This window comes from Arachis duranensis, chromosome 1, assembly GCF_000817695.3.
Source record: "Arachis duranensis cultivar V14167 chromosome 1, aradu.V14167.gnm2.J7QH, whole genome shotgun sequence".
Lineage (NCBI taxonomy): Eukaryota > Viridiplantae > Streptophyta > Magnoliopsida > Fabales > Fabaceae > Arachis > Arachis duranensis.
In genome coordinates this window covers 23,169,469-23,187,811 of record NC_029772.3, presented here as the reverse complement: position 1 = coordinate 23,187,811, position 18,343 = coordinate 23,169,469, and the positions used below count along the sequence as shown (strand labels likewise).

At 35.6% G+C, this 18,343-nt stretch overlaps 1 protein-coding gene across 1 annotated transcript; it reads right to left on the bottom strand.

Moving 5' to 3' along the window:
* Positions 1-6,544: 6,544 nt before the first annotated feature.
* On the bottom strand, positions 6,545-10,037 carry LOC107481901 (uncharacterized). The gene is made up of 3 exons (XM_052254307.1): positions 9,901-10,037; positions 9,673-9,828; positions 6,545-8,744 (listed from the first exon to the last, which is right to left on the bottom strand). The coding sequence occupies exon 3, from the start codon at positions 8,697-8,699 to the stop codon at positions 6,810-6,812; it is 1,890 nt and encodes a 629-aa protein (XP_052110267.1). The 5' UTR covers positions 8,700-8,744; positions 9,673-9,828; positions 9,901-10,037; the 3' UTR covers positions 6,545-6,809.
* Between the last annotated feature and the right edge of the window lie 8,306 nt (positions 10,038-18,343).

Genomic DNA, 18,343 nt, shown 5'->3' with positions numbered 1-18,343 from the left:
TATGACCCTCTTTCTAATTGAGTTCTTGTATAACTTGGAAAAGCTCTTTACTTGAACAATAGCTTGAAAACAATTTCTCCTAAATTCTAATTATCTAGATTTAATGGGATACGTGTCATATAATCCTCTTATATTTGGGTAATTAGGATTTTTGTGGCATATAAACTGGAATTTGATCATCACCCGCTAATTGGAATTAATTGACCAAGGAATTGACAGTTAATGAATTTTAGAGGAATATATTTCACAACTTATTTATTGCTTGCTTTCTGATATTCTTAATTACTATTTAATGCAATTAAACTCTCAAACACTATTTTTTTGTTTGCCTAACTAAGTAGTTTAACCAACCATTGTTTCTTAGTCCATCAATCCTCGTGGGATCGACCCTCACTCACCTGAGGTATTACTTGGTACGACCCGGTGTACTTGTCGGTTAGTTTGTGGACTTTAAATTCCACACGAATGCCTCTCTGGGTGAGCCTGAATCCCAGAAACTTCTCAACTTTTACTGCAAAGATGTACTTTCTGGGATTTAATCTCAGCCCATACTACCTTATTGTGTTGAACACTTCTGTGAGTTTGGACAGCAGACTGATTTCTTCCTTGGTTTTTACAAGAATATCATCTACGTAGACCTCCATCAATTTTTTGAGATGGGATGAGAATACCTTGTTCATTAACCTTTGATAAGTGGCCCCATCATTTTTCAACCCAAAAAGCATTACCACATAGTAGTAGTTCACCTTGGGAGTAATGAAAGTGGTCTTCTCTTAATCTAACTTGTACATCAGAATTTGGTTGTATCCCGAATATGCATCCATAAAGGATAAATATTTGTAGCTTGAGACCGAATCTACCAAAGCATCAATATTGGGAAGTGGGTATGGGTCCTTGGAACAAGCTTTGTTGATGTTGGTACAGTTAATACACATCCTCCACTTTCTATTCTATTTCTTCACGAGCACCATGTTAATGAGCCATAACGGGTATTTTACCTCCCTTATGAATCCGCCTTCCAAAAGTGTTTGGACTTGCTCTTCAACGACTTTTACCCTTTCGGGGCTAAGCTTTCATCATTTCTGTTGAACAAGTCATGAGCCAGGGTAGACGACAAACTTGTAGCTCATGAGGTCAGGATGAATTCCAGGCATATCGGAAGCTTTTCAGGTAAAGAAGTTGAAATTATTCCGTAGGAGCTTAACGAGTTCTTCTTTTAACTGGTGTTCTAAATTTACTCCTATGTTTGTTGTCTTCCCAACCTCATTCCAGATTTGAACTTCCTCAATCTTTCCTTCCGGTTGGGGTCTTAGTTCCTCCTGAACTTGGAAACCTCCAAGTTCGATGTTGTTGATCACTTTCCCTTTCGTATACCTCCTTAGGTTCAAGCTTTCATTGTAGCATCTTGGTGCACGGAATTGTAATCACTTATCTCAAATTTTAATTCTGGTACAACTAACCAGCAAGTGCACTGGATCGTCCAAGTAATACCTTACGTGAGTAAGGGTCGATCCCACGGAGATTGTTGGCTTGAAGCAATCTATGGCTATCTTGTTATTCTTAGTCAGGATACCAATTATGATTATCAGTTGACTTGCAAATGAACAATAGGACATGGATTAAATAATACAAAGTTGGAATAAAAATAGTAAATGATGTTGAAAAATTCGAATTACTTATTATGCAATAATGGAGAATATGTTGGAGTTTTGGAGATGCTTTGTCTTCTGAATTTCTGTAACATAATGCTTCCTCACTTTCATAAATGCAAGGCTCCTTCCATGGCAAGCTGTATGTAGGGTGTCACTGTTGTCAATGGCTACTTCCCATCCTCTCAGTGAAAATGGTCCAAATGCTCTGTCACAGCACGGCTAATCATCTGTTGGTTCTTGATCATGTCGAAATAAGATCCATTGATCCTTTTGCGTCTGTCACTACGCCCAACAATCGCGAGTTTGAAGCTCGTCACAGCCATTCAATCATTTAATTCTACTCGGAATACCACAGACAAGGTTTAGACTTTCTGGATTCTCATGAAGGTTGCAATAAATTCTAGCTTATACCACGAAGATTCTGATTAAGAAATCTAAGAGATACTCATTCAATCTGATGTAGAACGGAGGTGGTTGTCAGGCACACGTTTATGGATTGAGGAAGGTGATGAGTGACACGGATCATCACCTTATTCATAGTGAAGCACGAATGAACATCTTAGATAGGAACAAGCATGTTTGAATGGAAAACAGAAATAATTGCATTAATTCATCGAGACCTGCAGAGCTCCTCATCCCCAAAATGGAGTTTAGAGACTCATTCCATCAAAGAGTATATAATTCAGATCTAAAATGTCATGAGATACAAAATAAATCTCTAAAAGTTGTTTAAATACAAACTAGTAACCTAGGTTTACAGAAAATGAGTAAACTAAGATGGATAGTGCAGAAATCCACTTCTGGGGCCCACTTGGTGTGTGTTGGGGCTAAGACTTAAGCTTCTCACATGTCTGGGCTGTTTCTGGAGTTGAACGCCAGGTTGTAACCTGTTTCTGGCGTTGAAGGCCAGACTGCAACATGGAACTGGCGTTGAACGCCAGTTTACGTCATCTATCTTTGTGCAAAGTATGGACTATTATATATTTCTGGAAAGCCCTGGATGTCTACTTTCCAACCCAATTGAGAGAGCACCGATTGGACTCCTGTAGCTCCAAAAAATCTATTCCAAGTGCAGGGAGGTCAGAATCCAACAGCATCAACAGTCCTTTTTCAGCCTAAATCAGAATTTTGCTCAGCTCCCTCAATTTCAGCCAGAAAATACCTGAAATCACAGAAAAACACACAAACTCATAGTAAAGTCCAGAAATATGATTTTTGCCTAAAAACTAATAAAATTATACTAAAAACTAACTAAAACATACTAAAATCTACATGAAATTACCCCCAAAAAGCGTATAAAATATTCGCTCATCATATCTTCTTGCTAGTTTTGGTCCCCCCCCCCTTATAGTGGCTATCCCTTCTAGAGTAGGAAAATTCATACAAAGGTGAGGAGTGGAGACTACTACAGCAAGTCGATTTAGTATTGTCCAACCTATTAAGGCGTTGTAGGTTGATGCCACATCGATCACTATGTAGTCTATGCTCAAGGTTTTTTATCTTGGGCCTTTCCTAAAGTGGTGTAGAGGGAAATAAATCCTAGAGGTCAGATCGGTGTGTCTCCCATACCGAAGAGGGTATCTGGGTACACCTTTAAATACTTTTCTTCCAGGCCCAACTTATTAAAAGTTGGTTTGAACAGGATGTCTACCGAGTTCCCCTGTTCTACTAAAGTTCTGGGGAAGTTTTTATTGGTGAATATCATTGTGATCACGATAGGGTCATCATGTCTGGGTACTACTCATTGGGTATCCTCTTTTGTGAAGGTAATGCTGGGGAGGTCTGGGGTCTCAGCATCCTCACCGACCTAATAGACTTCTTTAAAGTGTCTCTTGCGGGAGGATTTTGTTACTCCTCTTTTTGTGAATCCTCCGAAAATCATATGGATGTGCCTCTCAGGAGTTCGTGGTGGCTGATCCTAGGATGCCCTGTCTTCTTCATATCTTTTTCTTTTACTCTAATCATCCGACCTGTCTGCTAAATACCTATCCAACCGACCTTCCCTAGCCAATTTCTCGATCTCATTTTTCAAGTCATAGTAATCATTTGTGGAATGGTTGTAGATTTTGTGGTATTCGCAGTATTCGGACCAACTTTCACTTTTTTTATTTTTGATCGGCCTGGGGGTGGAATATTTTCAGTGTGGCAGATCTCTCTGTAAATGTCAACAAGAAAGCGGAGTGTGATATCTTCGAGTTTTGTCCGAGTTGTATTCTTCTTTATTCTTTGATTTCTTTTCTCTACCTCGATCTGGATATTGAATGTGTTGTCTCGGCAAAGGGTCTCTCAACCAAGTAGTTTCGTCCATGTTAATGTATTTTTTGGCTCGCTCTTGTACCTCGTACAAGGTCGGGTGCCTCTTTAATATGGATTAGGAGAAGGGTCCTTCTCTAAGGCCATTGACTAGTCCCATGATGACTGCTTTGGTAGGTAGATTTTGAATCTTTAAGCATGATTTTTTGAATATTTCAATATAAACTCATAGAGATTTCTCGACTTCTTGTTTCACTCCTAAGGGACTTGGCGTATGCTTGACCTTATCCTTTTAGATGGAAAATCGAGTAAGGAAGCTTCTGGCCAAATCGTCGAAGCATGTGACCGATCAAGGTGGTAAACTATCAAACAATTTCATGGCTGCTTTTGTTAACGTGGTCGGGAAGACTTTGCAACGAGTTTCATCCGATGTATCTGCCAAGTACATTCGCCTTTTGAAATTGCTCAAATGATGCCTAGGATTGGTGGTTCCTCATAAAGATCCATGTTCGGGCTCTTAGAGTTTTTAGGAACTTTATCCTGTATGATTTCTTCTATGGATGGATCTTCGCCTATCAGAGGCGTTTCTTCTCGGTCAACTCAGATTCTCGTACCCTTAAAGTCAGACTCTAGTTTCAAGAGCCTTTCTTCTAGCTCCCTTCATCGTCGAACTTCTCTTCTCAGGGCTCTTTCATATTCTCGTTGTCGCTCTAGTTCCTGCTCGAGTTGTTCTAGCCAACCTTGATGTTCGTGGACAAGTTCATGATCTCCATGGGATCCCTTGGTGTAGATCCTTCGAGTCAGTGCACTTCTGAGCTTATCCTATATATGTTCCTCCGGATTTAAAGTGTGCACATCTTTGGCCGCACCTCTTCCCCTATCATCTTCTAGCAGTATGACTAACATTCATTTGTAGTTGTGTTGTTCTTCCTCTCGGGCTTCTGAATCGGAAGCTATGTATCCATCTTCTGAGATGTCGTTTGTCATTGTACGGTCTTGATTTCTAGGTCTCCAGCAACGACGTCAATGTTCTGAGGGTTACCTGAAAGCGGATTGCATTGGGCTTGGACGTGAGGTCCAAATGCCTTTGTATGATTTGTCCGATATCTCTTTGCGACTTGGATGTCGTCATCTGACATCTTTGTGAAGTTGGGGGATGGTACCTGCAAGGGACTCTGATGTTTAAGTTAGTAAAGGTTTTAACATGTTTTTAGTAGATTAGGTTTGAATTATAACTGAGGGGTAGGGTATTTATAAGTGTAAATATAGAGTCAATAATTAGCAGTGGACTAAAAAATCCAGAGTTGAGGATTTTATTGTTTGAATTTGTCCACTGCTAAATTCCACGGTAATAAATTTATCGGCGGATTTTTTTGGTAATTCTGCTGGTAAATCTGACGATTTTCAGCAACTTTCTTATAGTGTTATGTTGTTTGTATTTGATTTGGAAGAGAAGTAGGAGGTTTCAGTTGAGATGAATAATCACCTCCAAATAACATAGGTTTTGGTTCACTGCAGTACGTAAAATGATATCATTTTTTGTGGATAAAGAGGGACAAATCAACCCCTAACCATTGCCCGTAGAGAGACAAATTGATCCCTAACCATTCTTTATTCGCCAACATATCACTTAACAGTGACTTGGCGTCCACATCAACAACGTTAAGTGTCACTTGGTCTCTTTCGTTAAATTTGGTGAGGGGAGATGACGGAGGGGTTGCCATGACTCACGGAAGACATGGGCAGGAACTGGGATGGATCTATTTTTTCGACAGGAATTATTTTATCCTATTTTGGAATGGACAGTAATCGGATTGGGTGTTTATTCAATTTTGTTATAAATGTGTGTTGTATTAAGAATAACAAAAATGTTATATGTATATAAAAAAGTAGTCACTAAATTAGCTATCATGTAAGTTTAATATATGTGTTGTTTAATTTATTTTTAATATGTATTTTGTATTTTAACATATATTTTATACTAGAAATTGATTTGATTTTTAATATACATAATATAATTATATGTAATAATTTATTAATTAGTGACAAATTCTTAAATATAACTCAAATTCGTGATAAATTAATCATGGACTTGTCAGATTGAAAAATACGAAAAACAATAAAAAAAAACAAATGAAAGTTGACTTATAATTTGACAGTAGCAAAATTACACTCTCATACTTGTGATACAATAATGATACTTTGTACTTTCAAGATGTAACTAAACTTTGAAGATGAACACTTCCAATCGTAATCTTTTTCCCGTCTTTCGACTTTTCTCTAAAATTGACTAGGTAAAACTAACATCTTTTAAATGTTTATATTTTTTTAATTAATTATTTTTGAACTTGAGCTATTTGAAATTTTTTCGTTTTTTAATGAATTTACGTTATTTTTTATTTTTTCACTCTTATAAATCCATCACAAAATATTTCAGAGATTTACTTCATCAACTCCAAAAGGACCTATATGTCATACTCTTTCCAATGCAGCATCCAAGTTATGAGTATGATTTTCACATGAAGACATTCACATGAAAACATTTTCATGAAAGTAACCACCATTTTATTAACTATCCAAGTTCCTTCTCGTTTTTCTTCTATTTTTGGAGGATGCAATATGCATAAAGAGCACAATAGTTTCAAAGTAAGTTGGAACTATTATTGCTTGCATTTAATACAGTTCAGTTGAACAGGATATAATTTATACAGCTTAAACTATAACGCTAAATATTCATGTTCTAATCCTACGGAACCAAAAACTTTCATATCATAAACCACCTAAAGAACAGCGCATGGCTCAACCAAAAACGAAAGCAGAGGATCAGAAGAAGCAAAGATGACAAACTAATTGTAACTAAAAGAAGAAAGAAAAAGATAAAACTAATTTTATTGCAGTGCATTATCACTCTGCAGTAGCAACATCTCTGTGATTGCTTTCCCCATTGGTGTCCGGCAAAGTTCCCAAATCGACCCGATCAGAACTTCCTTGATCCTCATGCAAGTTGGAATTGCTATCCACATCAGTGTGTGCAATTTCCTCTTTCTCATTTTGTGATTCCACTGATTCATTTTGAGAACCTTCATCATCATTTTCGCTTGTCGTCTTGCTCCGATCACTGTTCTCATTCTCGTTTTCGTTCTCATTCTTGTTCTCGTTCAGTTCTGCATTGGACGATGCATCTTTCTCATTTATATCAGCATTTGAGCCATCCTGGTTTGCATCAGTGTTGTTCTCTGATTTCGAAGAATCATCCTTGTTTTGATCAGAAGTAGAATCAGAATTGTCTTCGCTAGTGTTTTTGCTCTGGCTCTCATTCTCCACTGCATCTGTCTTGTTTTCTTCGTTTGAGGATTTGTCCTTTTTCTGCTCTGATGTAGTATCAGTGGTAGTGAGTTCCCCTTCTTGGTTTGAATCTTTGTTATCAGATTCTGGTGTTTTGGATGATTGAACATTCTCTTGTGCTTCTTCTTGGACAGAATTGGTGTTGGAATTTTCATTCACAATAGAACTATTGTTAGCACTGTCCTGAAATTCTCCATTTTTTGCATCATTATCAAGAGTTTCTGAGGAAGATTTTGAACTGGAACCGGTCTCATCTGCTGCAGTATCTGAGTTAGCATTGTCGGAATCCGGCAATGATTTTTGCATGCTGGAGTCCTCTACCTTGGAGTCTGAGTTTTCTGATGTTTCGTTATGTTTCTCAGTGGTGAAAGATGTGTCAGTCTCATCTGTAGACTCATTCTTGAAGTTATGCCGAACTTCTTGTTGCTCGCCTGATTCCGAAATAGAACTCTTCTGGGAATCATTCTCTGTATTTGCCTCATTCTCGCCATCATTTTCTTGGCTGTCTGTTGTCACAGTGGAATCAGTCACTTCGGTATTTTCAGAGCCACTTTTCTCAGACCCCGACTCAAATTCATTGTTTTCCCTTTTGTCAAATTTTTCTGCCTTGTTAGAAGTTTCATCAAAGACATCTTCTGACTTATGGTCTACAGCACTCGAGGCATTATCTCCAGCATATTGTTGTTCTCTACGCTCCTCCTCTTCTTTCATGCCTCCATCTTGAACCAGATTTTCAGATGAAGTCTCTTCCTGAATCTTATTATCATGCTCTTCTTTCTCGGCTTCAATTTCATTTCTCTCCTCCTTTTCTTTACCATCTTGCTCATTATTCTGCTCAAGTTCATTCACTTCTGTTTCACTCTGGTTGATTGCTTCGTTCCCGTTATCTTCTGTCTCTTCATTCTCTTGTACACCCTTCTCTATAGTTTCTCCGCTTTCTTTGTTCTCCTCCGTGTCATTTTTATCATCCTCTCCATGCTCCCTCTCCGTATTGTCCTCCTCCATATTATGCTGCACACTTTCCATGTGAGTCCCGTCGTTTTCAGAACTCTCTTCATTCTCTTTGTCCACTGAATCCTGTCCATTCTCTGAATTGTCTTCACTGCTACTTATCTCATTCTTTTGCATCAGGGCTTCATCTTCCACACCGTTAACACCATCCAGTTTGGTTTGCTCCTCATGCTTGTTTTCTTCCTCCTCGTCATCCTCCTCCTTGTGCCTCGCATCGATCACTGAAGTTTCCTCCACACGAGGACGGGGATCCTTCCTCCCTAATTTCAAATCACTACTGATTTTTTGGTTTTCACCTTTGGATCCTTTATTCTCATGGGAATGTTTGATTTGGTAAACCAACCAGATACAAATGCCAAGCAAGAGGATTAGTTGTAGAGCATGCTTCACCTTGAAGCCTTTCGATCTTTGATTCCTCCGAGGAGATAATCTGAACATGCCGAATTTCTCAGTCTCCAAAATTTTCACTTCTTTAAAATATACCTGTCCATATGAAGATTAACTTCTATCAGAGACTCTGCAATACAACACTAGTGGCCTGCTCAAGATAACTGATAACAAACAAATGAATAAAAAGACAAAAGAAAAAAAAAACTGAAAACTGAAAAATGCATATCCAAAATGGTTTGATCAAGATACTAATGTCTATTGCTATTTTCCTATATAAAGCAGTTGTAGAAGAAAAACAGTGTTGATCACAATTCATATTTCTCATTAGCACCCTACTCAAACTGCTTATATATTTCCAATTAAACAACAGATTAAATTCCACTAAATCATAAATTTAAATACTATAGTTATAATTCTTAAAGGAAAAGTCTAGGGGCAAGCAACTTTATTAAATTTTGGCCAGGATGTAACCAGTAAGAGAAAAATGAGTAATTCCACACTATTGGATAAAATCTCATACCATTAAAAACATTATTGATGGTTACTTGATAGCTACAGATCACAAAGGTTGCTGGCCCCCAACACTCCTCATTTTTTAAAACCAAAGAAATTAAATCACTAGACACATAGTGCCTAGAATACTCTACACATTATTAAAGTTATAATAAAATCAAGATCATATTTACACCCTACTTATTACTAAGCAACAGAACAAGTATCTAGATAGTATTCAGTAAACAAGAATAATACAAATTCATATTATAGTAATTCTGAATCAAACAAACAACACGAAATACGGGTGTTCCCTTATACAAACCCAGATCAAGGATTGACCAGAACATAAATAATCAAATACTGAAACAGAGCATGTTCAAGGAAAATTCACACACATCAAACACAGATCCAGGCTTAAATCCTAAACAACTCAATTAAACAAGCAATTCAACTACCCCAAAAATTGAAGAGAAGTTTCCAGAAACAAAAAAGAAAAGAAAGCAATTGCATCAATAACATCACATACCCGTATCAAATTGTACCCACAGGTTGTGCAAGATACTCAAAATTCACAACGAAGAAATGTCTTTTTCTGCAGTGGTGATGAAAGGTAACAAATTTTCTCTCTCAAAATGGACAATGCTCACAACGTACAACACGTGATCTTGATTAATCTGCAATACTGAGAAATATGGGAAGGATATGACAAAAATAATAACAAAAAAAAAAAAAACTGTGAATGGATAGAAGTTACAGAAACTGGGTTTAGTGAGAAATAGTTGTGGATCTGAATATCCTTTTTCGATTAAGAATATATATGGAAACAAGCAGAACTGCAGAAGTAAGAATAATTTTACTGAAAAATTTTCTGGCACCACTCGGTTTATTTATGGCATGTGATTGTGTTTTGTGAACAGATCTCAAACACTATTAATTTGATGTGTTCTTTTCTTTAACTGTTTTGTCAATCTAGCTATTATTATTATTATTATTATTATTATTATTATTATTAGTTATGGAAATTTATAAGGAAAAGTATATGAATCAACTCCAAATCAGCCAAGAATGAAATAAATTAGTTAATTATAAATATAGTAATTAATTTTATTTATTTTTAATTTAAAATATGAGTTATTAAATGTTTCACCACATTTAAATTAGGAAGAGATATCTTCAGTATCATTACAGTGAATTATGGAAACTGATTTAATTAGCTTCTGTCTCTTTACTCTTTTTCCCTCTCCAAATATCTAAAATATGATAAATCAGAAAATAGATTAAGAACCATCCAATTTACAAAAAAAAAAACATCTTAATGCACATAAACACCATCTACACAGAAATTTTAGATTTATCCATAAGTATTTGGTTGATTTTTTGCTAGAACTATATTGATTTTCTAGCATTATTGATTTTGTACATTTTTTTTAACTAGATTTATAAATTTAAATAATATTTTAAACAGTGTATTTAAAAATTAATTATTTTATTAATGAAATAATATAATTATCTTTATAAATTTATTTTTATTTTTTACGTTAAAATGTATAAAAAATTCTATTTATAAATGTAACAATATTTTAACTAAGAAATTTTTAATTCAAATTTTTGAAATAAATTATTATTATTATTATTATTATTATTATTATTATCTTTTTCGAGCTTACCCTAGTTAGAAGAAATAGGAAAAATGGTAAAAGCAAAAACAACCTGGTGTGAGCGAGAATCGTTGAGGCGCAACGTGGAACGGTGGAAGGAGTAGACTATCATTTGATTTTAAAAAATTTAATTGGTGACAAAATGACTTAAAAAATAAAGAAATGATAATTAATTTTTTAAAAGTAATCTTAATTTAATAAAAATATAATTCTCTTTGGCATTCATGTAAAAATGAATTGAAAAAATAAATTTACTCAAGAGATGAAAATATCTATTTTCTAAATACTAAATAGTCTTACAAAAATCATATGTTATCAAATTAAAATTATTTTATAAGACTAAAATATTCTTTCTTTCTTTTTTATTTAAATAATAGTTTAACTTGGGAGAAGAAATCAATAGATATCGCCATCAATTCTTGGATCAAGACAAAAACGTGGCACCCCGTAAATCTCATTCGTTGATGGTGTCGGTTAAGCTCTATTGCCGTCCGATGCATCAAACCCTCCCCTAAACCCTTGCTTAACGAAAAAGAGAGAGAAGAAAACCGTACTTCGGAAAATGGAGGGAAAAAACTTTATACAATCAGAACCAGTCAACCACTAGCCTCTCAACTCACTCTGCTCCTAAAAATGGATTTTTTTTTTTTATTTAAACTAGTGGACAAGTCCATGCCAGGAGTTTGCACTATTAGTTTGAATTTAGAAGGTTGAAACCGAAAGACAAAAATTAAAACATAAAGATACTAAAAAATAATACAAAGATTAAATTAAATTTTTATATTTTATTTGATACAAAGTGTGTATGATTAAATTATGTTTTAATGTTTTGATTAATTTAAAATAAGTATAAAAATTAAAACAAATATAATTATCTAAACGAGGAGTGCTAGGGAATCAGCAGAAATTGTGATATATAGTCATTATAAGTGTGTTTAACGGTGAAAAATTACATCCAATAATGTAAGATTATTCATTTTAAATAGTTTCAAATTTCAAATTATTAACTGAGCTGTATAGGTGCTGCTGGCGGTGTGTGTGGAGATCCATTTTTGAGGTTAGTTTTTCCAGCTTGATGACTTTCATGAGTGCCGTTGAACACTGGATCTTCTTGTCTTGATTCATGTGGCGGAGGGTGCTGTCGGAATAACCGTATCCTTCTAGCAAGCGGGACATGGTCATCATCATCAGATTCCGAGACTACCAATGGTGCAGCAGTGTTTTCTGAGACACTTTCTTTTGGAATTTCTTTTCTGATTCTTCGTCTAGATCGGCTCCTACTGACAATCACCTTTCTCCTCGTACCAGTCTTGGATTGCTGTGATGTAAATTCATGCATATCATCATTTAAATTAACAAACAAAGAAAACCCTATTAAAGTGAACAACCAAATCATACTAAGGTGTAAACCCAAAAATATAACAAAGTGAACATTCAATTCAAATCATCACATAAGCTATGATACAGAAAGCAGACCACCTTATCCGTCTCCTTGTATCTTGGCTGAGATGTAGTCTTGCTTTCAGTAGACGGAAATTGGTCAGTGTCCTTGCATGGCCTTCTGCACCCTCCTTTCTTGTTAACTGCCTTACTCGAAGGCTGCTTCTTGTGTCTTTTCATTGAATTGTTGACTAGGCAACCCTGTGTTCAACATGGGACAACAAATACATGGAAAAAATCTAATGTGAACTTCCAGTAATTTGGGAAACATAACAACCTCACAATCGTTCATAAAAACTAACCATCTATGGCCACACTATATTTTACATCCAAAACCCAACTATAGTGAACATCCTTCAGCAAGGTAATTAATCAACTAGGCAGCACCATCAAGCAATTCTTTCATATATAAAAAGTCATCCAAATAAATTAATCATAATTTATCTATCCAATTCAGGTTAGAACCTAATCTGAGCATCCTAAATCATCCTGTTTAAGTAACAAACTTTCAACATAGAAACATGTAAATATCAAACAAGCTTTCAACATAGAAACATGTAAATATCATGCACGGTCATTGATTCTAGCCCTCGTAACCGTTCTTTTATGAACTTCATATATCAAAACAAGCCATACAACCACATAATGAAGCCTCAATTACAATTTTGTTATCGCAAAATCTATGATAACGATCAACCATCACAACACATAAATAAGGATCCAATTAATTGAGCTAACGATCTTGCATAAGGAGAGCAAATCACCTTTTCTGCGTTCCTATAGGTTGGATGAGGTGAAGTCTTCCCTTTGGTAGACGGTGATTCGTCAGTGTCGTTGCGGGTCCTTTTACACCTTTTCCCCTCGTTAACAGCTTTACTCGAACATTGTTTTCTCTGCTTTCTCTTGGTCCTTACATTTGTTACTATGCAACCCTGTGTGTTCAACATTTGGTCAAAAACAAGATTCCAATCACTCACCGTGGACCGCCCATTGCATTTCTTTGTTCAACTAGATTTTATAAAATGCATTAATAGAGATTGAACCTGTGAGATGACGTAGTCGGTCTTCTTATCAAGCTCATTCGCAGTCCACTCAACAATCCAGGGTTCGGGAACTCGACATGCATGCAATGGACCATGTTTCAAGCGCTAAAAGTACAAAACCTATAGAGAAATAACTTAAATTTTAGGAATTACACATACGGTGGTACATTGGCTACAAATTAAATTAATTTATTGCATTACCAGCAGCACGAACATGCACCCGCCGCAAGTTTCCCTGTTCTCATCTTGGAATTTCCGTATCGCATCCCGCAGCCACTTCAATATGTGATGAGGCCAATGAAACCGTCTAGGGTTCGACACATCTAATATTGGCGGGAGGTGCCACGGAGAAATTGTTTGCTGGCTTGTGGGGTTCAGAAACATCTTCAAAACAACCATGATAAAGTATCTTCTAAACCTCATCCTCTATTGCTCAGTCTCCATTGGACAAGCAAAGACAAACTCACGGAGTTGGCTTGTTGTTTTCTTCTGAAACTCCGCCTTAATTGCCAGATGCGATGGATTTTTCTTCTGCAAATCTGGGATTGGGTCGCCTGCGAGGAACGGAACAGTTTGCCACAATCAGTAAGTGTCAACAACAGAGAAAGTAAACCAGGCAGAGAAATTTTTACATCCTACATAACTAACACTAACCATGAGAAGGTATGCCGAATACACTGCCAATAAGTTTGGCACTAATGCGAATGTTCCCTGCGTCCACCATGAGCGTGTTTGTGTCAACGTCATACGCCCTGGCTAGTTAGAGCATGATGCTCTGTTTTACGTGCCATTGTGGTACGCGACGGAGGAAACCGAATCCTATGGCCTCAATCTCGTCCAACTTAGCTCGCTCATGATGTCGTTCCAGGTGGGTAAATAAGTTATTGATGTAGCAAGGTGAGCACCGAGTCTCTACTAGTTTCTGTTGAGCAAAACCAAAAAAAGATCAGAATAACGTTTTAAAAAAAAATATGTTGATTTAGTGATGTAATTTGTTTGCTACCTTTTTACCCATCTGAGTTTCAGGTCAGCCGGTATACAGATTGATTCCTTCCAGCAGCGTGGTAATCTGCTCACGCAATAGTCCCCCTGAAACCTTTCAGTGTATCTTCTATGCTATGGAAGATAAACAAATATCAAAGCTCAAAACTTCCCATTAGTAACCATCTATAACTAGGATGAAAAACTAATTCATGAACACATAAATCAGTTATTTCACACTATAACTGACCATCCACACACTTAACTAACAATCAAAATAACTATGGGTCATGTCTATCAATCAAACCAACTATCGAATTCCCTATCACAAGGGGTACCCAAACAGCTTTGAAATATCATTAACAAACAAAGACCAGCCGCACACCCGTCAACTACAAGCATAACACTCATCAATGAAAACTACTTTCATACAATTCATCGACTAGATAGGTCCAGATATTGTTTTATTCCTTCACCAGAGGGCATGTCAATAAATGATTCAAAAAAAAGATATTCACTTCAGGCGACTCCCACATGAGCATATAGAATTGGAATTTTTTTAAAAAAACCAGCAAAAATCATACAAAAACCAAAAGACAAAATAAGCGTGTACATTATAAACTGTTGTATGACATAATAAACAAGACCGTTTAGAAATTATAAGATGCACTAAGGACACATTTATGGTTTCAGTCCTCTTGCTAGCACATGATTCAGCGACATCAATTAACTGTTGATCAATATGATGGAACAAAGATGATAGATACAAGTTTCAGGTGGAATCTAAAAAAGCTGTCAAACAACGCAACGAATACAAACACATAGAGAACGGACACCGTGATATCAGGTTGTATAAACCAACATGCATGTTGTGAAAATTAGTATATAAGGAAAACTAAACAAAGGTGATTCACCTAATAGTAGGTTAGCACGCTTGAATTGTTGAGAGCTTGAAGTTGAGACAGTGTGGTTGTTTTCCGGTTCCTGAGGCACCAAAAAAAAAATTAATATAGTGTATTTATCCGGCTCCTGTACCCGGAAGCAGTATATAAATAGATTACACGAAAAAAAGTCAAGCTTGTTTTCCACAAAACAGCATGATACAAAGAAGCATCGCAAAGCCACCAACACATTCTTTTGTCCATATAGCAGGTATTACCTTGTTAAAGCGTACTAAATTCAATTTAGTCTCTCATGGAGGCAATGATGAGTGAGAAGCCACTTTTGGCATCAAGGTTTCCAAGCATCAAAGGTACTATTGTGGTTGATGATGAATTTGGCTTTATGTTTTCTCCCAATGTTGAGTCCCTATTAGAGGCACTTGAGGCAGTGGTGATTGAAGGGAAAGAAAGGCTTGCAAGAAGGGGAAAGGTATGCCGTGAATATGCAAATTCTATGTTCACAGCTAAAAAGATGGCATTAGCATATGAGAGGCTATTCCTATGCATTAAAAAGGATACATTTTGTTCCTATCCTTGACCAACTTAGATTAGATAGATACTATTCTTTTTTATTTACATTTGTTGTTTTTTTTCTCTTAATGCTTCTTTCATTCAGTATTATATGATCACAGTACAAATTCAAAAATGTATCAATTCATATATAGTTCTCATAACTGTAACATCTTGTATCACACTATGGCATCCATCTTGGAATACATAACTTCTGTATGATGAGTATTTTGCAGCCAATAAAAAAGAAGCAACAATAGTTTCAGCAATCAAGAAGAGAACTGGCAGCTCATACACATTAAAAGTGGCACCTTCACTTATACATAAAACTCAATGAAACCTTTATTTTGTTTCACTTTTTAAAATTTTGCTGCGAAAGCCGCATGCCAGGGGTACTTCTTCATTAGGCTTCTAAGGATTCTAAAACAGTCACTCAGATTTTGGTTTCTGCTGCAACCTTAGCAACTAACAAAAGAAAATTAACCAGAATTTGAGGTAATAGCAAAAGGAATTGAAATAGTAAAAGCCAAAAGGTCTTGCTGAAAGTCATAAAATCAATGAAGCTTGTCCTTTTGCTCTTACCAAGAAACAATAGGCCCTAAAAATTACAACCATGGTTTATTTAAAAATTTATTTTATTATTATTACAAAGCAATATCATAAAGAGCTGGTAATTATTTAGTTACAATGTCAAGAGAAAGATTTTTTTTATCAATCAAAATTCAACTCAATAGCAAAATTTCAAGACTAACCATCCAATATCATACTAAACTAACCATCCGAGATAATATCAACGCAGAGTCAACCATGGTCAAGCAACAAAACGTCAAATTAGATGCACATGGTCCACACAGATACAGTCAAAAAAGGGAAAAAATAAATTTAAAATGATATGAAATCAAAACGAACCAGCTTTTCAGTTCTTTCCCGCGCTAAAGTTAAATCATCATGAATTACAATAACGTAAATGAACTGCCTACCACACAGTCTCCGGGATGCTACCATCGCACCCATAGCTTTCCCATCATGGTTAATCACTCATATATTCAACAATATCTATCTCTAACACTACATGCAACAGCTATAACCGTTTGAAAGATGAACAACTAAAGATACTTACACTCGATGGTTAGCATATTCAGCTGATGATGTTACATGTTTCCAGCTATAACCGTTTGGAAGATGAACAACTACAGATACTTACCGGCGACGGGGTGCCCACACGAGTGCAACGGCTCAAATGCTTCAGCTCTGGTCGGAGGCACACCGCGAACACACTCCGGGTCAACGACGGTGGGATGTTCAGCGGCCTCACTCCCTTCGGATCTGATCAGAGGCGGAGCACGGAGTTTCTCGGACGATCACGGCGTGTTATACGCGACGTTCTCGGGCGGTCACGACTGGGTGGTCTTGACGGCCACGTTGGGTGCGGTTCCCTAACCTTTTCGCCTACCGTGGTTGCCGTTTCCGGAGTTGAGGGGTCTTCCTAGACAAACGGCGCTGAGGGTCTTTCTTCAACAATTGAAAGGGTTTTGGAATAGGGGGTAAAAGGGCCTCAATTTACTGTATTAGGATTTGAGGGGAAAAAATATAATTTCCTAAAATTTTGTGGTATGGTTAACTAAACATCTTAAAAAAATTAGGGTTATTAATGGGTTAATTTACATTGTTAAACTAAATTAGGATTTTTAAATGATCCATTGTAGCCATTATACACATATCTCATTGTTTCTCTAGCATTATCTTTAAAAAATGTTTAAAGTTTTAGTCTTTGTCTTTAAAAATTTTAATTTTTTATTTTTCTATTTTTTAAAAGTATTAAATTGGATTAAAATTTTAATTTTAATTTTTAGACATTAAATATAATATTAAATTTTAATTTTTTAATTTTAATTTCGTATTCCATATCAAACACAATCTTAATAATAACAAAAAATAAAGTTGAATAATAATATTTATAAATAACAATTAATTTTTTAATAATAATATTTATAATTATAAACCATAGTTGAATGTTTTATAATTAATAAAAATTTATATTTTTCATCTGTATCACACATAAAAAGTAATAAATTCACTTTATTTATTTAAGTATAAAATTAATGATTTCATCATTAAGTAATTAGCAAAGTAGTAATAATAAAATAGTATACACCTACTTAAAATGTGAAAAAATTATGTCCAATAATGCAAGGAGAGAGAAACAAATGTTTGAATGTCAAATATGGGTGATGCTATGGTGCTAAAAGTAATTTTCTTCGGTACATGTTGAAATGGCATGAAAGAATGAAGTGGTATGAAAGAACCATAGACGCATGATTCATCTATAGCCATAATCGGGAATAACAACTGACACAAAACAGATGGGTGTCAATCATCCAGTCAGTTAAAAAAATAATTAGTGATGTTTGCAGGATAAATTAATACATGATTAAAAAATTAATTAATTGTTAAGAGAGAGAATTTTTTTTTTAGTGTCTCGACCCAAAAAATGTTCTTTTGAACATAAAATTTAAATTGGAACATAAAATATTATTATAGTAATAATAAATAATAACAATATAAAATCCAAGAGAATAAATAATGATAATATTAGTAATAATAATTATAATCTTTTATATATA